Below are 26,311 nucleotides of genomic sequence, written 5' to 3'. Positions count from 1 at the left end.
AATCGACAATAAACACAACAAGAGGACAAGTGTGTGGATTGACCATTAGCGAACCTGAGAATTATACCAGACAAGCGTAAGAGGAGGTGAGAGTGACTGGCAATCAGTACAGTTAGTAAGTGGACGATAGAATCAGAACCGAACCCAGTGAACCAATACTTGAAGAGTTAGGGTCCTTATCAGCCCCAGGTGGCAAGAATAAGGAGGAAGTGCGACAGCGTTGTTAAAATAAACCCTGCCAACCAATCGTGGCATCAATACAAAAAACCGCCATTTGTATCTTGAAGCATACTAATACCTTAGAAATGAATTGTTTGATTAGACAAGAAGACTTTGGGGCCTATTTGAGGAGTCGACACACCTCGTGAGAAGCTAAGGATGGAGAAAATCGATGGAAGTTGTATTTATGAATGAAGGAATGTTTGACTAAAATCATTGGATACAAAATTGGAGAAGAGTGCTTAGTTGAAAAAATAAAGAAACAGGAAGAGTTGCCACATGACAAACTAATTACTCTTGGTTATACAGATAAGGAATGGTACGAATAGAAACTTTTATCTAAGAGATATAGAGAGGACTACACAAGAGGAAGTGTAATCTATTTTTGAAGGGGCATGATTTTTTTTTGAAAAAGCACATTTTATACTAGATAAAATATAAATAAGATTTATGTCATTTATAAAAGTGAGTGGCTGCAGATAAGAATGTGTAAAAGAGGTATGGGGTTACTTGTATTTATAATAAATATAAAAGTGTGTATGAAGAAAGTGAAAAAAATGTGTTCCATGGCAAGAGCATGCAAAGCATCAATACACACTAGGGTAGGAGGGAAGTAGTCTCTACGATGGAAATATATTGGAGTTACAATGAGAAGCCAAAGTAGGAGTAATCCAAGTGCTTTATGAAGAGGAGCTATTTCTAGAGATGCTACCTCTAAGGGACATTAAGCGGAACTCAAGATATGGAGGGAGACAAGCATTTTTCTGATTATTATATCTTAAGAACTACCTCTATTTACTTTTTGTAGTTAATCTCTTATTTATATTTCTATACATACTATAAGAGCTATTTGCGTTAATCTTTTCCTCCGAGTATGTTCTTGTGGGAAAAGGGAGATTGATATCAGATTTAGAGGGAGTCTGACACTTCTTCAAAGACAACTTTGGATGAGGAGCTTAGATGATTGATATTCAAAGGGAGTTCTAATGTCCATGTATGTGACTATATGATTTTAATGGGCCTACCCCTTGTGTACATCATGATGAAGCGAGTACTTCCAAATGATTATCACTTGTATTTGTAGAAGGTATTGGAAGATGACGATCTTACAATAACTTAAATAACGATATACCTTTTATGTAAATCTTGAAACAAATCATGATAAATTATATCTTTTAAATCAACAACCAAGTGTTAGATGTCATTCACTCGACAGTCTATGACTTGTTTGTATAGATATATGATAGGCATTTGGTTAATATCGTGTTGATATTCTGCAGGCCATTACCTTATTAAGTACTTGGTGAATATCATATGTTGATATTTTGCAGGCCAATACTCAGAGTATTTAGTGAATATCATCTGTTGATATTTTGGAGGCCAATACTCACGATATCAAAATGATGAGAATCTTCTAAACAAAGATATCCTTAAATTTTGCCATTCTGAATATTACCAATGGCGTAATATCGTGTTTATCCTCACTAGCTAAGAGGAAGTGTTAATGTTTGGTAGCTTCTGTCGAATAAATCTATTTTAGATACACACACACATATGTACACACACACACACACACACATATATATATATATATATTTGTCATATATGAGATATAATTTACATATATATATATATTTATTATGAGATATAACTTTATATATCTAAAGTATTATTATGTGAGAAATTAATATAATAATAGTTTATGGAAATTATATATATATATATATATATAAAATTAAAATTTGATATTAATTATCTAATAAATGAATAGACATTTCCCATGATGGGGCATGTCTCTTCTTGGCTTACGCTCTTTATAAATCCAAGAGGTTGCTTCCTTTGGAATGGAATACACATACCTGACATGGCAATGCAAATACATTTGTAGCAATCCAAAACCTCAACACCAGTTTTCTTTTTGTGGGTGTGGTTGCATGGGTTGTGGGTGTTTGTTGCATGTCTTGTATCTCCTTTCATGTGGGATTCTTACAACTTTGCAAACTCTTGGAGTTTTAGTTTTTTTCTCTCCTACGTTTTTCCTGATTGCTCGACCTATTTGCCTGTATGCTCTGTGTTCGGCCTTGCATTCGAGTGCATCTTCCTTTTGTCTTTGAGGTCTCTTGTGTCTTCATTTGGGCAATAGTATAAATGCTTAGTGCTTTTTTTCCATTTTTTTCTTCTCCTTCTACTCAACTAGTTTTCAATTGGGTCGATATTGTTGGTTCTGTTTTGATTGTGTGGTTGCTCCTCTTGCCCCTGCACTTTGTTCTTGCAAGATCTCATTGGATCTTCCTTTGACAGGGGCTTCTTGTTTCAAGGTGTTTCTAGTGTGTTGGCTGAACTATTTGGTTGGTGACTGCTGTTTCTTCCCTGTGCCTTATTGCTATCCATTATCTTTCACTACTTGTTGTTGTTGTTGGTCTAACCTGTGGTTGTTTTTGCCTTTGTCTGTTGGCATTTTTCTATTCGCCCTATAGATACTCCTCTTTCTTAACTCCTGTCTATTGCCTATCAACGATTCTTAGATCGAAAGGTTAGGCTTGAAATTGAAGACCAAAGTCTTTGTGACACTGTGTAGTTTCTTACTATGTCTTTGAATGATTTGAAACAACATGTTTGCTCTAATTCTACGTATATCAAAGGTTTCTTTGCAACTTGTACCACAGAAACAACAAACATCAAAACTCATATTGACTTCATTATTGAACAGTTTGGGGAAATTGGTATCATTAAGGACAAGCAAACTAAACTCGTTAACATACAACTTCCTTGAACTCGTTTACATACAAACTTCTTTGATTTTGAAAACAAAACAACATATTAAATCTTGGGCCTCCATTTGTAACAACACCATCACTGCACTTCTCTTTCGCATGGAAATGATTGTACAAGAGATGTGGGTAGATCACAATGTTGGCCGTTCTCGAGAGCTCAATTTAAGTGTTTGGTCCCTTTCTCTCGCTTTCGTTGATCCGATTTCGGTTGAGTAATTTTTCCTCAGCGACTATTTAGGCATTTTAAATATCACACTTAACAGGGTTTTGGTTGGCCCCAACGACACTTTTCTCATGTTCCTTTCTCAGACTCGCCAACTCTGAGTTTTTAGAGCAAGGAGGAAGCTTTTGCCTCTTTTTACCAAGATTTATCTTGATGAAGATCTCTTGAAATCACAGGTGGTAGAGTTGAAACACTCTTAGGGACTTGTTGGAAAGGCTAGATGCAATAGGAAGTGGGCAGTTTTTCGCAACCTTCGAGTTGTTATTCGAGACTCCCCTCCTACTGGCTGGGAACAGATACCGTCTTTCAAGGCCAAATGATGGTCTTAGCGGTAGTTGGACAAGAGGAAGCCTCTTAGTGGTTCCCTACTTCTCAAATTTTGGAATGACAGAGGTACTTTATAGTCCTTGTCAGAGCTTTTTCAGGATGTCGGCTCTTCTAATATTCTTGTCGTTATTGAGACTCATGAGAGACTTATCCATCTTCGTACTTGGTTCGCTGTGTATTAGTGGCTCTCCGCCTGCAGGGACGAGGTCAGGACTTCTAGTGTTGTTAGGGGGTTGCATGGTGGCGCTTGTTTGATTAGAGATTGTCTCTTCAACACTACTTCGGTGGTTCAATCTGACACATTGGCTAGATTCTCGTGGAACTGTATCGGTTGCACTACATAGCATCAACATATATCTTCATTGCAGTCTTCTACTTTTTGCCGGCCTCCTCGTCTAATGCAGTAGATAACACATAGGGTGGCGACCCTTATGTTGTAGTGTTCCGATCCATGCAACGACTCTTAACAATCTCTCGCTACAATTCTGGAGGGCAGTACGGTAAGATTGGGGTCAATGTACGGATGTAACCTGGAGGCCGTACGGTGTCTGTGTGACTGTACGTAATGATGGAGTGGAGATGGCAGCTGACCGTACACCAAGGATGGGAAGGCCGTACGGCGTGTAGTCACTTGTACGGTGCACAATGGAGTTCATATGGTGGAAAGGCTGTACTAGGGGGGTACAATGGCCATACGGAGGAGGGAGGAGCAGCACAGTGGATGCAAACAAGGCCGTATGATGGATTCCAGAGAGTTGTGCGATGTATGGTATTGGTGTCTGTGTCCAATGATGTGTGGATGAAGTCGGGTGTTGGTGGGTGATCAGATCACTTAATACAACCAAGATAAAACTCGAACAAGAAATGGAGAGTGAACACAGAAACATTCAATTAATATTAGCAATATGATGGTGCTTTGATTTGCCAAATTTGAGTGAAGTGTTATAGGCGACGGAATAGGGTGAGGGTTGAATCCCACCAAAACTAGAATAGCCAAGTAGGGAAGATCTTTCACTTCCGAAATGGGGAACAATAGAGAATCCCAACTAGAATTCACAATACAAAGAAATAATCCAAATTGCATACCTAAAGACTACCTACAAGTCGTGCTTAAATACCCGTCGGGAAAACTTTTCGAGAGTGTATAAAGATAGCCGACGGTGACACAAACTACGAAAACAAAATAAAAATGGGTTCGAGATATATTAAATCAATCAACCCATTAACAATAGTTTGATAAATGATTTATTTTATAACGAGAACATTACAGTCGTCCCATCCCAAATTTTGCTTGTCCTCAAGCAAATGCAATGCCGGGTGCTGGAAAATGTGCTCGCTCTCCCACGTTGCATCATCTAATCGCAAGTGTTTCCAACGCACCGAATATTCCTTCACCGTGCAGTTCCGCAGGGTGTTTTCACGTACTTCGATGATCTCGACTAGTTCCAATATGAGCTTTCCTTCTTCATTGAGTGATGGAAGGTTTGTGGCTATCGTGACGTTTTGCCCCACGACCTTCTTCAAGCATGAAACATGAAAGACGTTATGAATATGGCTTCCCTCCGAAAGTTCCAGCTCGTAAGCGACTTCACTAATGTGACAAACTACGCGATAGGGGCCATAAAATCGTGGATTCAATTTTTCTTTTCCCTTTTCCTTCAATGAGGATTGTTGATATGGCTGGAGCTTGAGATAAACCAAGTCCCCTACTTCGAAACTCCTTTCCATTCGGTGTTTGTCGGCGTATATCTTTTTTTGATTCTGTGCCCGTTGTAAGTTTTCCTTTAGGTATTGTAGGATGTCTTGTCCCTCCTGAAGCCAGTCCCTTGCCCTTGTTGCGCGACTATCTCCCAGCACTGTGTCGATGAAGGAGAGGGGTTCGTACCCGTATAGAGCTTTGAATGGTACCATCTCGATGGACATGTGATACGTGGTATTGTAACAATATTCTCCTAGGTGTATCCACTTGACCCACGCTCGTTGTTGTGTTGAAACATAGTTTCGAAGGTAACCTTCGAGCCACTTGTTCACAATCTCCGTTTGTCCATCTGTCTGAAGGTGTTAACTAGTACTTGGTGACAATTCTGTCCCTGCCAATCGAAATAGTTCTGTCCAGAAGATACTGATGAATCGCCCATCTCAATTATTGACAATGTTTTGGGGTAACTCGTGTAGAGGAAAGACTTCTCTAAAAAATAGATCGACAATTTTTGCGGCCTGAAAATCAGAGGGGATGGCGAAAAAATGTCCTTACTTTGTCAATCTGTCAACCACCACGAAAATACAATCCTTGTCGTTCACCTTGGGAGGATTTGTTCTGCTAGCAGACCAAACACTCTCTTACATATTGCGATACGTCTCTTTTAAGTCCTTTCCATGAAAAACTCTCCTGGAGACTTATGTAAGTTTTGAGGAAGCTCGGGTGTCCTGCCAAGGGTGAGTTGTGTACTTCCTTCAAGATTTTCTGCTTCAATTTGGATTCCGGCGCTAAAAATATCTGATTCTTATAGTAGATGATGTCATCCACCACTTTGTACTGATCATCCTAGGTGTTGCCATCCATTAACTCACCAGCAAATGTGTTTTTGGAATATTTTACCTACAAATGTGCTTTCTAGTCAGCTGAAATCTGGTTTAGTGAGTAGATGGTGGGTTTCCTGGACAAGGCATGTGCAACCACATTGTTCTTTCCTTTCACATATTCAATGTCAAAATCAAAAGCCTGAACCTTGCTTACCCATTTTTGTTGCCTCTCATTCAAATCCCATTGTTCCAGAAAATATCTCAAACTATTGTGATTCGTATGGACGACAAACTTGGCACCCACCAGATACTGTCGAAAGTTGGTAAATGCATGTATGATGGCCAACATTTCTTTGTCGTAGATGGAATATAAGCATTCTGTTTGTGTAAGCTTCCCGCTCGCATAAGCTATGGGGTGTCTATCTTGCATCAGTACCGCACCAATGCCTTCTCTAGATGCGTCACTCTCCAGAATGAACGGTCGAGTGAAATCAGGTAATGCAAGTATAGGACAAGTGCTCATTGCCTCTTTCAGCTTATCAAAAGTGAGCTGTGCCTTTTCATTCCGTTGGAAAGATCCCTTCCTTGTCAGATCCATTAAGGGTGCGTTGAGTTGAGAGAATCTTTTAACGAACCTTTGGTAATAACTGCACAGTATGAAAAACCCTTGCAAATCCGTGAGTGATTTTGGGGGAGGCCAATCAAGGATAGCCTGAATCTTCTCGTGATGAACTTGAACTCCATATTTACTGACAACATGCCCCAAGTACAGTATTTTTGTCATACCGAATTCACACTTGGATTGCTTGGCGAACAAAGACTGCTCCTTCATGATCCTTAGGACTTCATCTAGATGCATCAGTTGCTCCTCCTATGTCCTGCTATAAATAAGATCATCGAAAAATACCAATAAGTACTTACACAATTGTTTGTTGAAGATGCGATTCATGCATGATTGGAATGTAGCAGGTGCATTTGTCAATCTGAACGGCATGACCAGGAACTCATAATGCCTGTAGTAACAACGAAAGACCGTCTTTTCTACGTCTTTCTCCCTCATGTGGATCTGATGGTATCTAGAACGGAGATCTATTTTCGAAAAATAAACTGCACCATGTAATTCATCCAGCAACTCATCTATCCTTGGAATGGGATATCTATTCTTTGTTGTTTTTTTGTTCAATACACGGTGGTCCACACACATGTGGATCGTCCCATGATGGATCCATCCTCTCTCTAGCAGTTCGTGAATTGTCGTTTCGATCTCATCTTTGAATTTCTTGGGATGGTAGTAAGGTGTGGTTATGACCGGCTTGGCTCCTGCTTCCAACTCTATAGTGTGTTCAAACCTCGATGAGGTGGTATGCCTGGAGGAATGTCTATAAAAACTTTATGATGTTTACTTAAAATATTCTGGAGACATTATCCTAGGGAGGTGTTTGTTGCCCTTTTATAGGTTCTGTCAAAAACAAAACAATGTGCAGCCCAAGCAACATCATCACGCCAAAAAATTGCCTCCATCCGATATGCAGAAACTTCCTTTGGACCCTCATTTGCCATTCCGTGGAGAACAACCTTCTTTCCATTATCAACAAAAGTGAAATCTATCCATTTGAAGCTCTGAGTGTATTCATCAAGTGTCTCCATCTACTGTATGCCCAAAATAACCTCCATGTCATCAAGTTCCGCTATGAAGAAATCCCCGGTCACTGTGTGATTGATTTGCCATTGTGATATTTAGTTGAGGAACAAGGTGTGTGTAGGGCAGAAGAGTACCTCCAGCAACCTTGACCTGAATTCCTGTGTGCGGCTCCGTAGGTAGACCTCTTTGCTTCACTAGAGATGAGTTTAGGAAGTTTAGAGTGGCTCCGCTGTTGAACATCACCATAACCTTTTGTCCATAAAGGGTTCCCCATACACCTTGGGCTACTGGCTAGAGCGATAGTTCCCCGCGATGTACCAATGCTGCTATTCTTTTCGTGCGGTTCAAACTAATCATGTTGCTGTCGTCGTGTTGTTGGTTGTCTTTTGTGGGTATTTCTTCCTGTTCGTCCTCATCATCGGACACGACCTCAATGTAATGGATCTTCCCTTTTTCGAGGCATCTGTGGCCTGGTTCCCAAGGTCCCTTGGAATTGAAACATAGTTTCTTCCTTCGGAGTTCCTGTTTGGTGGCTTTGTCCAACGACAACTTCTTGGGCAGAGGCTTATTATTTCTGTCCCTTGAAAACACTAGCGGCTTGGATTGTGAATAACTTCGCGAGGATGATTTTGATGATGATGCCATACCTTGTGCCTTCTTAATGGCCTCTGACAAGGTGGTAGGATTGAACCCCTTTACCCAACCTTTCAATGGTTCTGTTAGTCCGTCCGTGACAAGCACTACCCGTCTTCTTTTAGAAATGTCCGTGACCAAAACAAAGAGTTTCTGAAATTTCGCAATGTACTGGTTGATCGATCTAGTTTGTCTTAGTTGTGCCAAATCTTTGAAATTGAGTTCCGGATCTTTACCATCAAATCGATCTATCAATCTCTCAGTGGATTTCGCATAAGTATTTATTTGATCATGCCCCAGTGTGATGGTTTCGTGATGCCACCATTTATGTGCAACTCCCTCCAAGTGCAGTGCCGCAATTTTAATTGCTTCTTCTTTTGGCATGGGATTAAGCTGGAAGTAAGTATCAGCTTTCATCACCCATGCTTATGCAGATATGGATCCAGATCCGTCAAATGGAGACAAATTTACTTTACTCAACTTCCTTCTGAGATCATCATTAAAATATCCTCTATTTCTGCCCCTGAATATCTCATTCTCAGATCTGCATAATCTTTGTAGGATATATCTTCCTCAAAATTCACATTCTTCCAATCTTCCCTCAACTGTTCTTGCATTTCTTCAAAGGTTGGTTTTTTTCCCTTCGCGTGGTGGAAAAGATGGCATGGAAGGTTGAGAGTGTGCTGGATGAAGGTTTGCTTTACCCGATACCGAGTGTGCGCTGTGTCCATTTTGTTCACTAGATATTTTATTGTCTGCTAACTTCTTGAGAGTTTATTCCATGAGTCGTTGAGTATCATTGATCTATACCTGATTCCTCACAAGCTCCCTCAATAGTGCCATGAGTTTGGTGGCTGTGGGCTTCTGTTCGACAACCATTCTATCAACGAAATGGGTTCTTCTTCTCTTCCGGCTATAAACTCTCATTCACTGTCCATAGGCTAGCAGGATTGAAGCTCTGATACCACTGTAGTGTTTTGACCCACGTAACAACTCTTAACAATCTTTCTCTATGATTCCGGAGGCCAGTATGGTAAGATTGGAGTCGATTTACAGATGTCAACTGGAGGCCTTACAATGTCTATGTGACTGTACGAAATGATGGAGTGGAGATGGCAGTTGACCGTACACCAAGGATGGGAAGGCCGTACAACTTGTAGTCACTTGTACGGTGCATAGTGGAGTTCGTACGGTGGAAAGGCCGTGGGGGGGGGGAGTGTACAATGGGCGTATAGAGGAGGGAGGAGTAGCACAACGGTCGTACGGAGGAGGGAGGAGTAGCACAATGGCCATACGGTGGATGCAAACAGGGCCGTATGGTGGATTCTAGAGAGTTGTATAATGTATGGTATTGGTGTCTATGTCCAATGATGTGCGGATCAAGTTGGGTGTTGGTGGGTGATCAGATCACTTAATACAACCAAGATAACTCGAACAAGAAATGGAGAGTGAACACAAAAACATTCAATTAATATTAGCAATATGATGGTGCTTTGATTTCCCAAATCCAAGCGAAGTGTTACAGGTGACAAAATAGGGTGAGGGTTGAATCCCACCGAAATCGGAATAGCCAAGTAGGGAAGATCTTTCACTTCCGAAATGGAGAACAATAGAGAATCCCAATTAGAATTCGCAGTACAAAGAAATAATCCAAATTGCATACCTAAAGACTACCTACAAGCCTTGCTTAAATACATGTTGGGAAAACTTTCTGAGGGTGTAGAAAGATAGCCGACAGGGACACAAACTACGGAAACAAAAAAAAAATGGGTCTAAGATATATTAAATCAATCGACCCATTAACAATAGTTTGATTAATGATTTTTTTTATAACGGGAACATTACATATGTGGACTTACACGAGTACATTACTAGATTCTAGATCACGAGTGACATCATCATCCTAGAGTATTTTAATGCATTGACCAAAGATCTTCAGACCCCTCTTCACGATCGCAAGCTTGATCCAATTTGTACTTCTGAGGTAGACCCAAGCAACTTGGGTCTTCAACACTTTTCTTGGGATAGCTAGGGGCCCCTTATGAGGTACGATTGTCATCTTCTATTGACGGTCGTGCTTTGGGAGTAAGCTCTCCTCTACCACCCACTTTCTTCTCAGCCCCAAGTGTAGGAACACTTGTCCTATAAACTAGTAGTTTGATGACAGTTGCAAGTCTTTCTACTATTCGATTCTTTTGGCCTTCACCACTCACTCGTCGTCCTTTGCCCCATTGTGACTCTCTTACCGCTACTTTATTTGTGACAAAAAAGAGGTTGTACTTAAGGTCGTAGTGCTGATCCTGCTGTTCCTCATTCTTGCATTACCTCAAGCTCTTTTGGCATACTGTGTTGATGAAATGTAATCATTGATGTCAAATAATATTGTCATTGATGGCAAATATGAAATTAGTTCTCACCATGCAAATGTGAAATGAATTATTACCATTAATGTTGGAATAGAAAGAAGTAAGTTTAGAACTATGGAGTTGGATGTATGGAATCATTACCTTAAACATCATCTTTGAAAAGAAAGAAATAGCTATGATATAGAGTCTAAACTCTTTACCAACACACACACACACACACATATATATATATATGGAAAAGCATACAAATAAATAAGGAACAAGCTTGATGATGTATTAAGGTGTATGAAGGCCAATGTCTAAAGATGAAAGTAGTGATTTTATGAAGTATGAGATCAATTAAGAAGAACTAGTCAAAGACGACTATGATAATGTTGATACCTATTAAATCAAGCAACAAAGCTAGATGTTTTAAAGCATTGAATCTGACTGTAAGGCATCTGGAAAATAAGAAAGGAACATCTGCCATAGACAACTGTATGGCAGCAACATAGAAGACCAGACTTATAATACTATGCAAGTTTAATACCTTAATCAAAAGCATAAGATGGTATGGTTTTGTCTCTATGAAGGATATACTTTATGATATTTTCCAGAACTAATATTACAGAGGACTCCACGTCAGACAATCTCCCAGCAGCGATGAAATTTCTATGAAACAAAATGGCAAAGTCAGACTTCATCCCAGTTAGCCTACAAGACACATAAGACAAAATATGTGATACACATATCAAAAGGTAGAAATAAGCGTGTAAAAATAAGAAGACAAACAGAGCTGTTGTCGGATTTGAAAAAAATAAGCATGTAAAAATAAGAAGACAAACTGAGCTCCTGTCAGATTTGAAAAATAAGAAATACTTTGCATATTATATGCAGTTCATATCATCGCGAGTTTCCAAGTCAAAAGAAGTCAAAAATATAATAAGTGTTCAATGTCATAGCAAAGATGGCATTGAGCAAGTGTATGAATCAACGATAAATCAGAAATACAAGTTATAGATGATATAATGTTTATCAAGATACAATAAAGATAAGATGCGATTAAATAATGGAATCAGCATGTTCAATTCTCTGCATACATCAGTCATAATTTAAAGAGAGCCAACAATATGCTACAGCAGAAATAGAAATGATTCAACTTTGAGCTGATACTATCAGGATTGCCACGTTGATAAAATATAGATGGGAACCTACAGTCAACACAAAGTCTGAAGGAGTAAAGGAGATTTACGGCTGTATATCTTTACAAATACAAAGTGATGGGCTCTGTTTGTTACATTTTAAAGACCTTATACAATGCTGAAGTGGCGGTCAAACTTACCACATCATCCTATTTGGAATAGACTATGTGCTGTCATGATATATGGAACAAATAAGGCAACATTAAAGCTTGCAAATATGTGAGTTGAAAGTATTCACGTAACTTCTTCTGTGATTGTATTTGAGCATGCTTTGCCTGGGCAGAAACAGGGGTCAAGAAAAATATAATTAACATAAAAAAATAGAAGAGTATTGATTCTCCGGAGCGGAAGACACCGGAGATTAAAATGTCTTTAAAAACAAGTAATTTCATACTATAGTAAAAACAAATATAATCTGGTTATAGGGTTTGATACATATATCAATATCAATAAAAGGAGTTGATATTAAATATGGTATGCCTGATGACCTCAATAAAAGTTTAATTATTGCCGATAACATCAATTTGGTCGATGAGATTAAATAACATTTTCTTTATTCAAGGTCACGATAGAAACAATAGAATAGAAGAGCCATATGATAAATAACGGAGGTCTGCAGATGGAAAAGATGGCTTATGAAGCTTGATATATTTTGATGAAGGCCCAGAAAACAAGTTTTTGAATATATTTGCATAAATATCAGTAAGAAGTGTCGAATCAGATAATGTCCATGTCATCAACAATCATGGGAAGGTTGAGTGATTAATATATGATGGTTAATGTAATTTGATTTGAAATAAGAAATCATTAGATGCATATAAAGACATGACAGTTCTTGAAAAGTCGTGTATAACATGTCTATATGAAGAGTTTGAAAATCAGTAAGAAATTGTTGTGTAGAAAAAGAAATATGAATGAAGTAACAAAAAAAGGAATATAATAGAAGAGGAAGGGATGAATTAAAACTGAGAAGTCTGCTGAAGAAATAAATGAATAAAGAGAACAGTGTGAGCAGATAAAGAGAAATTAAATGCAATCAGATAAATCTATCAGATGTATATATATCTATGAGAATTGTTAATATGAAGAGTGAGGGATGTATAAAGACCATATATATTACAAGAAAGTATAAAAAATAGAAAAAATATGTTGATTACCTATTTGAAGATTTGAGACTACAACAAACAATAGATTGAAGAAGGGAAGGGATTTGGAAGCAAAACAAGATCCATCATCAGTTGAGTCAGCAACACAATCAGGGTGGAACAGAAGTGTGTGTGCAGTTGGTTGGTGCTCACAGAGACAAAAGTGGGGGTTGGTGCTTCTAGTAGGTTGGTGGCTATGAAGTGTGGGAGTTGGAGCTTCTAGTGAGTCGGTGCTCCTAAACATAGGGGTTGGAGCCTCGAGTAGGTTGGAACCTACAAAACATTGTAAAAGAACAATTAATATAAGAAAGCATTAATTTGTCATGGTTGTCTCCTGCATTGGGTTTCCATGTAAATCTTGTGTTATTGTGTTATGTGCATAATTGTTCATTTCAGCATTTAAAGTTATTTGGATAAAAAAGTTTTTAAATTGGCAAAGTTTTTATTATACTGATTCACCCCCTCTAAGTATAATGGTGTGCCCTTCATGTGTTTCCTCGCCATCCTTGCACTCCTCCCATCCTGGATCACGACTCTTTAGTCTCTCACACCTCCACTCTTTACAACATCCCCAACCAACCCTCCCTCCACCTCAGCCCCCTGTCCCATTGCCTTCTCTTCACTTTCTCCAACATTTACGAGGTAATTAGATCCATGAGTTGCAGCAGAACAGCAAATGAGGAAGGGTTCCCAGTGGAACTCTTAAATCTTGGTATCACAATTTTGGGTTCCTTCCTCTTAGTGCTCTTTAATAGAGTGGTTTGTACTTTCGATTCATAAGGCCAAGTCGGTTTTGGACCTTGACAACTACAGGACCATCATGGTTGGGCATGCTTTTGCCAAATTCTATGCTATAGTGTTGAACACTATTTTAGCCAGAGAGCTTGATAGGTGACATTATCATGCGAGGGGCGAGGTTGGCTTCTGCACCAAGTTTTATACCATGGACCATATTTTGATGTTGCAACTATTGTTGAGGAGGCTTGACACTGCTCGAGGAAGTCTACTATTGCTTTGTTAACTTTCGCAAAGTGTTTGACTCCATTCCTCAAGTGGCGCTTTTCCAGAGGCTTAGAGACATTGGAAATTTTGAGATTCTTTTGATGGCTATTATGAGGTTATATGTGACTATGGTGGGAACATTTAATGACTTTGCAGGGGTTCTTTGATCCAATCCAATCCAGAGTACCATTGGAGTGAAGAAGGGCTGCCCTCTCTCTCTCTCACCTTGTTCGGTATATACATTGACTAGCTCGAGGCTTTCCTTTGGGATTTCTTGCTCTTGACGACAGTTGCTATTTACACTAGGTTCTAATGTTCATTCTTTTATTCGTTGATGATGCGGTTCTTTTGGCCTTGTAATGTCCCCTCTTTAATTCGACATGGCATTGATCATGGATTTGCCTATTACAGACTCTCGTAGGCAAATGGTGTGGAAAGAGAGTCAATTCTGCAGATCAGATAGTCATATCTTGCTCTTGAAGAAGTGTTAAGAGGTTATATTTTATCATTATGTGATATTGGGGCCCACATGTTATAATTTTAATTTGAGTTGCACTTTTTATTTTATAAAATTACTTTATTATAAAAAGTGCATTATAATGAGAAATTATAAAGGATGTTTCTAGAAGTTCTAGCAACTTCTTAGAAAAGTGAATAAATAGAGGGCTGGGCCTCTCATTTGGACATGCTTGGATTGGATAACTCTTCTACTTCTTCATTGTGAAGACATTTGTGGACTTTGGATCTGCAAATTATTTGATCTTTGGGAACAAATCACTCCCTTGGATTGGCGACTTTGAGGGTGTGAAATATCACCTGAATTGTTGCATAATTGGAGTTGGTATTCAGCCATCTCATTGGAGATTATTGAGAATTCGTTGTTAGGGTTTGTTTTTGGTTGGAATAAAGATTTCAGATTTGCCCTATCATTGGAGAAGCATTTGACAAGAGTTTGAAGACAGAATAAGTGCATTTTCAGAATTGGCAAAGCAGGGTTCGGAACCACATAATTGCTCATATCTCCTCAACCCCTTGGAGTTATTTTTTATGGTTTTACAGGGTTACTACCTAACCCTAGGCGCCCATTTTCCTTGCATTTGGGGGTCCCAAAACCCTAATATTATTTTATTTCAGCAGCCGTACAGGTACGGCCTGGTACGGCCCTGCTAGTTTGGGCAGCAGCAGCAAATTAAAGACAGTTTGGGGGTGCGGTTGGAGGTCTTCATCAACGATCTGCAGCAAAACGTGGTGTTCTTCCATAGTTCTTCAAACCAGGTTCTTGCATTCTGAAATATATGTCAATTTTTGGGTAAATTTGCTGTCATACAGTCATTGTAATAATCAGTCCAGAATTGGTAATAAAATAATTTCAGAATTTATTGCATTGTAATTGAAATATAGTTCAATGGCTTTATATATATTGTAATTCTATGATTATATTCTGAAAGTATCAAATCTGAAATAACCATATTTTGAATATTGTTACTGTTACACGCCAAGTGTTTGACAAAATTCCTAAGTTCAGTTTGAGGGTTTCTGTGGCCTTTATAGAGAGGGTCATTACAGTGGTATCAGATCTATAAGTCCTGCCATCCTGTGGAGGTCTTATAGGGAATTTGGAACAGTTGGATAGGAGGGAAAGTGTTTGACGAAATGTCAAAACACTAAAATCAGAGCATGCGACAAAGGCCTTATAATTTCCGCAATACCAAAGCAAGACAAGATAGGATTTCTGACCTGCAGAGCGAACAGTCTAGCTCATCTATCCAGGTGGACATAGAATCCAGTCATACAGACACAGGGGAGGTATTTTTTGATCAAGACTACGACTACAATATGGATAGAGGCGGGAATGCCGGTCCAGATCCGCAAGAGGAAAGATTTTTATAGTTATTAGACACCCTGGCACAGGGACAGCGATTAGCCGAACAAAGAGCACAAGAACAGAATCAGAGAATGGAGCTTATGATGCAGATGATGGCTCGACAAATGGGGTTGAACGCTAACATAGGTGGAGGAAATAATCAGAATGGTCACAATCAGAATGGGAATAATCAGGATGAGAGACATAATGGAGGCGAACAAATTGGGAACAATTTCGGTCATGCCCCCCAGCAAGCTCGGACAGTAAGTTCGAGGCCTATGATTCCTACGTTCCTTCCTAGAGCTCCAGAGCAGCCGGTACCAGAACCCCAGATCACTGACATACAGGATCAGCTAAGGAGAGATTGGGAAGCAGGAGGTCCAGATTTTACAGCTGCAATCACCTTTAGAGAGAATATGGATGTGCGGATGAAGCATATGCCCCGTGGACAAGACAGGACTCAGAACTATGAGCTACGAAAGAAAGTAGGCAAACTACAGTTACCATATTATGATGGCTCGGGGAAGTCTACAGCAAGAGCTTGGGTTCAAAAGCTTGACACATACTTTCAATTGAACCCTATGTCTGAGGAAGAAACTATTAAGTATGCAGCAATTCACCTGGATGGGTTAGCACACGAATGGTGGCATCATGGTATGATCACTATGGGTCATGCACACATTACCTCATATGTGGAGTTTACGGAGAGACTGATTGAACGTTTTGATAAGAAAGATCCAGAACTCCATTTCAAGGAATTAGCCCAGCTTAAACAGTGGGGATCATTGGAAACATACATTTCAGAGTTTCAGAAACTTGCAGTGTTAGTAACAGATGTATCTGAACGAAGGCTATTGGTTTTATTTATGGATGGGTTAGTTGATCCGTTGAGAGGGTGGATTAAAGCTCTCAACCCTCCCACTTTGCAGGAAGCCATTAAGAAAGCTCGTGACATGGATTCCTCTTCAGCTTCAAAAAACAAATTTCAGGCAAAGAGTTTCCCTTCAGGAAAAGATAAGGACAGGAAACCCTTTCATAGAGAGGCACAGCTACCTAAGGAAGAAAGTAAGAGGCTGGACAAGGAGACACTTAATGACTTGCGTAGGAAGAAGTTATGCTTCTATTGCAAAGGCCCGTATGAGTACGGCCATGACTGTCCTATGAGGCCAAAAGGGAAGGCCAACCGGGCAATGTGGGCTTATTATGAAGGCTCAAATTCAGATGGTTCAGAACATCATGATGAGGATCCTGATGAAGCAGAGGGAGAGCAGGAGATAGACAGTGCAGGGCAAAGGCAGGAAACAGAGCTACATTTACAGGAAGCACGACTGTCTAGTATCCAGAGAGAGGGATCTTTCAGACTTCGGGGAGTCTTGGCTGGACAGAAAGTTATTACATTGTTGGACACAGGTGCTACGCATAATTTCATTGATGCACGATTTGTAGAGAAGCGTGGACTCATTACTGAGGAGTTCGAAGGACTAAGAGTCAAGGTAGCTGATGGATACACTCTTCGTTGTGACAGGATGGTACGAGACTTACCTTTGCGCTTGAACAACTATGAGTTTAAGGCGGATTATCATGTGGTCAACATGGGTGACATGGACATAGTACTTGGGATGCAGTGGCTACATTCATTGAAGGTGGTTGCCCTGAGATTAGAGGATATGGAGATACAATTCAAAATGAATGGTAGGATTCATGTGCTAAAGGCTATCCGTAATGGAGACATCAGGACTATCTCATTTAGGCGGCTGGAGAGATTAACTAGGCATAATGATATAGAGTGGGCAGCAGTTTGTACTTTGATACCTACACAGGAGGAGCAACATAAGGTGGAATATCATCCTGATATTCAGAAGTTGAGGATTAAGTACGAAAAGGTATTCAGTGAGATTCCACCAGGCAGGCCACCGGACAGAGGTATTGAGCATATTATTGAACTGGAAGAAGGTGCTAAACCTATCATGATCACACCATATCGACATCCAAAGCGACTCAAGGATGAGATCGAAAGGACCATTGAGGAGTTGCTAGCTATGGGGCACATCCGACCTAGTAAGTCACCTTTTGCATCTTCTGTTGTTCTGGTAAAAAAGAAGGATGGAACGCTTCGGATGTGTATTGATTACAGGGCATTAAATAAGAGAACCATTAAGAACAGGTATCCTATTCCTCGCATTGATGAGTTGATAGACGAATTGCATGGGGCCTTTTATTTCACGAAAATTGATTTGAGATCAGGATATCACCAGATCAGAGTCCGTGAACAGGATATTGAGAAAACTGCTTTCAGATGTCATTGTGGGCACTTTGAGTTTTTAGTCATGCCTTTCGGCCTGACCAATGCACCTGCCACTTTCCAGTCCACTATGAATAGAGTTTTCCACCATCAGTTGAGGAAATTCGTGTTGGTGTTTTTTGATGACATTTTGATCTATAGCCGATCATGGCAGGAGCATCTAGAGCATTTGGAGACGGTGCTGAGCATTCTACAGAAGGAGTCCTTGTATGCAAAGGAGTCCAAATGTGACTTAGGGATGACCGAGCTGTTATATTTAGGACACATCATTAGTGCAGAGGGAGTGCGGATGGATCCTGAAAAGATTCGCGCTATTGTTGATTGGCCTCCACCAGAGAACCTTACACAGTTAAGGGGGTTCCTTGGTTTATGTGGTTTTTATCGCAGGTTTGTCAGTGGCTACTCACGACATGCAGCTCCCATGACAGATTTACTGAAAAAAGGGGAATTTGTGTGGACTCAGAAGGCACAGGACTGTTTTATGAGATTTAAGGAGATAATGACTACGTGCCCAGTTCTAGCATTACCTGATTTCACGAAGCCATTTGAGCTTCAATGTGATGCATCTGGAGAGGGAGTAGGTGCTGTACTTATGCAGAATAAGCGCCCCATAGCTTATGAGAGCAGGAAGCTCAGAGGCCCTGAGCGTTCATTCAGTATATATGATAAGGAGATGTTGGCCATCATGCATGCTTTGGCCAAATTCAGACAATATCTTGTGGGTAGCAAGTTTTGTATTAAAACTGATCATAACAGTCTGAGGCATTTCTTGGGACAGCAGGACCTGAATGATCGCCAACAAAAGTGGGTAAGTAAGTTGCAGGCATATGATTTTGACATCTCATATGTCAAGGGAACTCAGAATGTTGTTGCAGATGCTCTATCTCGAAGGCCACACCTCACTGTTATGGTTCAGATATCAGAGGATTGGCGACACTTGATTATAGCAGAGTATGCCAGGGATACATGGGCCTCCGATATAGTAGAGGGAACAGTGATTGATACCAGATTCATACTTGTGGATGATTTGATCATTTACAAGAACAAGATTTACCTAGTCCCAGGATCGAAGGTTAAGCAACTGATTATGAGAGCACTTCACGACTCACCGACAGCAGGCCATCCCGGGTACTTCAAGACTTACAAGTCAGTTCGAGAGCGGTTCACTTGGAAAGGGCTGAAAGCTGATGTTTTGCAGTATGTTCGAGAGTGTCTTGTTTGCCAGCAAAACAAACAAGAACACAGCTATCCGGCAGGGCTCCTACAGCCATTTCCGATTCCCGACAGGAAGTGGGAATGCATCTCCATGGACTTTATCACAGGTTTGCCCAAGGTACAAGGACGAGATTGTATTTATGTGGTGGTAGATAGATTAACGAAATATGCTCATTTCTTTCCTATCACCACTACACATTCAGCAGCTCAGGTGGCAGAGGTTTTCTTTCGGGAGGTTTTCAGATTGCACGGCTTGCCTCAGAACATTGTGAGTGATAGGGATAGCCGTTTCATGAGTCACTTTTGGTAGGAGGTATTCCGGTTATGTGGCACGGAGCTTACACCCAGCACTAGCTATCACCCACAAACCGATGGTCAGACAGAAATTGTGAACAAATGGGTGGAAGGGTACTTAAGGAATTATGTGGCAGCTCAGCAGTGAGCTTGGGTCAGATGGATATATCTCTGCGAGTATTGTTACAATACTACATATCATATGACTATACAGATGACACCCTTCATGGCACTTTACGGTTATGAAGCACCTAGTTTCTTGGATTTGTTGTTGAGCGACAGTCGGGTACCCAGTGCAGGTGAATTATTACAGGAGAGTAAGGATATAGTTGCTACCCTCAAAGATAATATTGCAAGAGCTCAGAACCAGCAGAAGCAGTATGCAGACCAGAAGAGAACTGAGCGTAGTTTTGAGGTAGATGATATGGTTTACCTCATGTTGCAGCCATACAGGCAATCTACTCTTAAGAAGAGTGGGGCAGAGAAACTTAAGCCACGCTATTATGGACCATTCAGGATTATCAGGCGAGTTGGTGAAGTGGCTTATGAGTTGGAGCTTCCCGCAGACAGCAGAGTGCACAATGTGTTTCATGTGTCACGCCTCAAGAAGGCGTTGGGTCAGAATGTGGTGCCTTCTGCAGTATTACCTCCTTTAGACGATGAGGGAAAATTGATTTTAGTACCAGAATCCATCCTGGAGAGCAGAGAAAAGCAGCTTCGTAGAAGGGTGATCAGAGAATACTTGGTTAAGTGGAAAGATTTACCTGTTGAGGATGCTACTTGGGAGGGGGAGGCTATTTTGCAGCACCCGACATTGAGATTGCTTGAGGCCAAGCAATTTCAGGAGGGGCGGACTGTAATGTCCCCTCTTTAATTCGACATGGCATTGATCATGGATTTGCCTATTACAGACTCTCGTAGGCAAATGGTGTGGAAAGAGAGTCAATTCTGCTGATCAGATAGTCATATCTTGCTCTTGAAGAAGTGTTAAGAGGTTATATTTTATCATTATGTGATATTGGGGCCCACATGTTATAATTTTAATTTGAGTTGCACTTTTTATTTTATAAAATTACTTTATTATAAAAAGTGCATTATAATGAGAAATTATAAAGGATGTTTCTAGAAGTTCTAGCAACTTCTTAGAAAAGTGAATAAATAGAGGGCTGGGCCTCTCATTTGGACATGCTTGGATTGGAGAACTCTTCTACTTCTTCATTGTGAAGACATTTGTGGACTTTGGATCTGCAAATTATTCGATCTTTGGGAACGAATCACTCCCTTGGATTGGCGACTTTGAGGGTGTGAAATATCACCTGAATTGTTGCATAATTGGAGTTGGTATTCAGCCATCTCATTGGAGCTTATTGAGAATTCGTTGTTAGGGTTTGTTTTTGGTTGGAATAAAGATTTCAGATTTGCCCTATCATTGGAGAAGCATTTGACAAGAGTTTGAAGGCAGAATAAGTGCATTTTCAGAATTGGCAAAGCAGGGTTCGGAACCACATAATTGCTCATATCTCCTCAACCCCTTGGAGTTATTTTTTATGGTTTTACAAGGTTACTACCTAACCCTAGGCGCCCATTTTCCTTGCATTTGGGGGTCCCAAAACCCTAATATTATTTTATTTCAGCAGCCGTACAAGTACGGCCTAGTACGGCCCTGCTAGTTTGGGCAGCAGCAGCAAATTAAGGACAGTTTGGGGGTGCGGTTGGAGGTCTTCATCAACGATCTGCAGCAAAACGTGGTGTTCTTCCATAGTTCTTCAAACCAGGTTCTTGCATTCTGAAATATATGTCAATTTTTGGGTAAATTTGCTGTCATACAGTCATTGTAATAATCAGTCCAGAATTGGTAATAAAATAATTTTCAGAATTTATTGCATTGTAATTGAAATATAGTTCAATGGCTTTATATATATTGTAATTCTATGATTATATTCTGAAAGTATCAAATCTGAAATTACCATATTCTGAATATTGTTACTGTTACACGCCAAGTGTTTGACAAAATTCCTAAGTTCAGTTTGAGGGTTTCTGTGGCCTTTATAGAGAGGGTCATTAGAGGCCTCCTCCTTGGAGGATCTTCAATGACTTCTCGATTGTTTGGCCTTCTTTTGTGACTTGCAACACTTAGTTGTGAGCCTGGGTCGATTGTCTTCGATTGCTTGGAGACCTTCCATCTCCACTTCTATTTTCAAGGCCTAGAGGTCGATATTTCATCCTCTTACACTTAAATGAGGGTTAAGCTCTCTAAATCTTGTTTCACTTTGGGACCTGCCATGCTACCCATGGTCAAGAAGGGGCCAGTTCCATGGCCATGTTGGAGAGACAATGCTTCAGACATCAGTTTCAGGACACTACGTCCAAGTTTTCCCTCCTAGAATCCTTAGTCAGACCGACTGTGCTCTACATCTCTGTTGTGTGGGGGCCCTTTCTTTTGGATTTCGATTGGGCCTCGGTTGAGAGGGTCTACACCCTTTTCCTTTAGCGCATCATCAAATGTCATTAGCCTACTCATCACACAGCCATTTTGGCCGAGTGTGTGGCACATCCCTTTAGTCTCGAGGCCATATTTGACCTAGTTTGGTTCCTCTACTAAGTTTAGGGGTTTGTGGATGCAACTGATGGTCATCACAAATGCACTTACTTGGCCTATTATTCCTCTGCGGATTCTGCTGGTTTCAACCTTGATAGTAGGGCCTGATGCTGGTATGCCTAGGCTTGTGCTTTACTAGGCTTAATCAAGATCAAGGTTGATCATCTCCCTCCCTTTCAATTCTCGTTGGATGCTGTTGCTCACTTCCTTCCCTCCCAACAAGAGTTGAATGAGCATGTTAGATGACATTTACAAACATTATATTATCACGAGTTGGAATAATCCTCCTGGGGGTCTTCATTCAAGGATGGCTTTTATGTTGAGCACTATATGGATAGTCAGGATGGGGTCATTGTGTGCCCTTCCTACCTGACATGGCACTAGAGTCATGTCCTCTACATCTCCTTGGGTTCATTTAGAGTCGGTCCCAATTGACTCCGCATTTAGATGAACCATCAGATTGATAGAGTTGACTAGATTTTTTGCCTTTGTGCCTTGGCGGAGGCATAAATAGGGATTCATTTCATCTTCCGTTGTCCCATCTACTACGAGATAATGAGGAGGTTTTACTATCTATTTATAGAGTGTCGATCCCTTTCATCTTTCTTCAGATGCATTGATCAATGATGTCTTGTACTCTACCTTTAGGAGGGCACACAACTCCATGACAACACTTTATAGGATCTGCTCCCTTTGAGACATTCTTTTGACGAGCATATGAATTCGTTTTTCTTGCTTGTGTCTCCTATTTGGCGCATGAAGTGGACGCTTGATCCTTCTACTTCTAGTCACACCAGGTCTGTGAGACCTTGTAGCAAGTACATTCGGCAACAACACCCCACCTCCAGTGGTACTTTGAGACAGTCTAAGGCTTACACCTTCCTTGGACCATATTGTTTGGTGCTGGTCTTTTTGCCACATAGGAAGGACCTCTAGTCTTTCCCTCATTAGTTCATTAGCTCTCTAGCTCATTCTTTTCCCAGACATTGTTTGGTGCTCCTATTGTTGGTGGTTGCCTTGGTTGTACACTTTCAGTCCCTTTGGCTCTTTTGTGGCCTCTTGTTGGACATTAATAAATTTATTTTATCTTGATAGACATTCTCTAAAAATGAATTTACATGATTTGTTTACGAACTTCGATTATGTCTTTCTATAGAGATATGACCCATGATGTAAAAAGATTCAACTTTAGAAATGGGACGCTTGTTATTTGACGAAGAGGTCTACAAGCTATACACAATTGTGTAAAGCTTTGGTCATTAAGTAGAATAATCTCAAATTTTAAGGACATTGCACTCTTTGGGGAGATGTATTATCTAATTTTTATACTATAATAAAATCTAAATATATAAGATAGTTGCTATCAAGTTTCAAGAAATTGAATTACACAATTAAATAACAATATATTGTAAATACATATAGAAGTAAAGAGCTTTTAATTTAAGGTATCATTATGGAAAAAATGACAATGTATACCCTAATGTGATAACTCATAAAAACTCTTAATGAATTATCCAACATGATAAACTTCAGTCATGTTATCACCAAATTCATATATTATGTTCTTATCATTTTAAAATTTTAAAATTCTTATTAGTGGCCCTGAGCCCTCATAGCTATAGCATCCCACATAGGAAATTAGATCTTACATAGAACCCACACTGCTTACATAGAACCCTACATGCCTTCAGAGCATGTAAGAACACAACTCTGGACTGAGCACTCGTTTGTGTACACTGTATGTTGAGTTGGACACATTGTGCCAGTTTTCCAAATGCCTCATAGCCCACCACCACGATGCAAAAAATATGTTTTATCACAATTAACGAGTGATTGGTCTGGGTTGATTTTACCATTTAAAATTAGTGCTCTTACAGCTTAATTGGTCAATCCAAATTTTGACAGATGTTTTGTTGATCTTGTTTGGAAAAGTTTGAAATCATAACTTTTTGGTCAAGAGAATTTAGGGTATTTGGTGATTCTTGTGGTTTCTGTGGTGTTTTCTTTTATTCTGATTTTTGCCTTACCTTAACCTACTCTCTAACCAAAAATTTTCTTTAAAAATATTGTTTTCCTAGTCTTTTCTGATCAACCTGATTAGTTTAGAACATCTATATCTCTTGGTTTGCTGATTCAGTGCAGAGGAAATTTTGCAACCATGCATTTAGAATGCTTAATTTACTTTAGATTCTGTGAGAGGTTTGATTTTTGTTTTATCACTTCGTGTACAAAAATCTCACCCTGTTTTTCATAACATCTATTGCCATAATGATTAAAGATTTACACAATCTGTCAAGATTATTGTAAGATTTTTCTGGGAAGATTGTGTAAATTCATACAATTATCTATTTCCTCATTAGTTCACTATTGGAGTGTGACTGATCAAACTATTTATGTTCCTCAAGGAGGTTAATCTCTTCACACACAATGTTTTGGTAGAAGCAAAAATGGCTAATGATTAAAAGGATGGAACTAAATCAATATAGGTTAATTGTTGGATTGAACTGAAGTAGATTGCAGTCCATAACTGAAATGCAATGAAAAGCTGATTGCGAGCTTTGTTTTATGTTGTCTCTGCTTTTCCACTTATTTTCTGTTGTATGAAGAGCCTGATAGAACTTCTAAATTCCAGATTACTTTGGTTTTGGGCATTTGTAAAATCCAGGGTATTGCAGAACAGGATAAATTTTTAGTTGGAAAGTGTAGTTACTTTATTATAAATGATTCAAAAACTTGTGCAAGGTCAATCTAGAAATGTAATTCAAGTACTGCAGGATGACTCTAATTTGTCTTGTTTAGGGCAGAAAGAAATCAAGAATTGTAATTTGCTTTCTTGGTTTTGTAAAGACTATGCCTGCTGTAATCCGTACATCTTAATGTTAACCTTGTGACAATTTAATCAATGTTTATTGCAGGTTTTACCTGATCTTTTCCACATTGTTCATACTTGTGAAGGTGGTTTAAAGGATTTCATTACATGGAAGCTAGGCACCTTAGTTTCTATTGTACGCCAGGTAATGATGCATTCTCACATATGTTTTCGTTTTAATGCTCCATTCATTAAAATTGGAGTGAATTTGATTCGTTTTCTGGAAAGACGAAAAAAGTATAATAATATGAATGTGCGTTGTGGTATTTTGCAGCATATATGCAAATATTTACCAGAATTACTTGCACTTATTTCAGAATTTTGGTCTTCGTTTAGCTTGACAGGCATCTGCCATCCTTCTGCAGTGAGTGGAGCTCTCAGAAGACATAGAGAATCATAACATTTCTGTTTAGTGGATTTGAGAACATGTAGTTACTCTCTTGGTTCTTATGGTAACTTTCCTATTTCATGACAGATCCTACATTTGATGGAGCAGCTTTGTTTGGCACTGAATGATGAGTTTCAAGCATACCTCCCAGAGATTTTGCCTTGCTGTATCCAGGTTCTAACTGATGCTGAACACTGTGGGAGCTACAGCTATGTGCCTGCTATTCTTCATACCCTCGAAATATTTGGCAGTAAGAAAATCTGGTTTTATATTCCTTTTACCAAAATAAAAGAGGGAAATTAGACATAATATTATAATTCTGGATACTACCACATATTTTTAAAATAAATCTGATGCTATAAGTCTCCTCTCAGATCCCATTTCAAGGAAATTACAAGATCAGTGATAAAATTTGTTAATTTTGTAGGTACATTAGATGAACACATGCACTTGCTTCTGCCTGCTCTTATCCGGATATTTAGGCCAGACAATTTAAATGTTCCTGTAGAGATCAGACGTGCTGCTATGAAAACACTTACAAAGTTAATCCCCCGTGTGCAGGTTTACGATTTGATAAATTTTACTATTTTCAATTTTGACTAGAATTTATTTGCCAGTTTACTAATGGTTTTCATAGTTCTTTAATGTTAATAAATTTAGCATGGTTTCCTTCCATGGCAGGTATCAGGTCATATATCGGCATTGATACAATCCTTAAATCTTGTTCTTGATGGGTGAGAGAAGA

General features: G+C 39.6%; 1 protein-coding gene across 5 annotated transcripts in view; it reads left to right on the top strand.

Moving 5' to 3' along the window:
* The window catches only part of LOC149575708 (serine/threonine-protein kinase TOR-like), a 378,229-nt gene that overhangs the window by 104,562 nt on the left and 247,356 nt on the right, over positions 1-26,311 (top strand). For all 5 annotated transcript variants that reach the window (XM_089815479.1, XM_089815475.1, XM_089815477.1 and 2 more), the window contains exons 20-24: positions 25,225-25,323; positions 25,453-25,542; positions 25,654-25,816; positions 25,994-26,127; positions 26,248-26,300. In XM_089815479.1, the coding sequence (XP_089671605.1) occupies positions 25,225-25,323; positions 25,453-25,542; positions 25,654-25,816; positions 25,994-26,127; positions 26,248-26,300 (539 nt within the window). The remainder of the gene's footprint in view (positions 1-25,224; positions 25,324-25,452; positions 25,543-25,653; positions 25,817-25,993; positions 26,128-26,247; positions 26,301-26,311) is intronic.

This window comes from Cupressus sempervirens, chromosome 2 (genome assembly GCF_028749045.1).
Source record: "Cupressus sempervirens isolate cs-2001-9-10 chromosome 2, ASM2874904v1, whole genome shotgun sequence".
Lineage (NCBI taxonomy): Eukaryota > Viridiplantae > Streptophyta > Pinopsida > Cupressales > Cupressaceae > Cupressus > Cupressus sempervirens.
The sequence above is the reverse complement of the archived record's forward strand: the minus strand, read 5'-3'. Positions and strand labels throughout refer to the sequence as shown.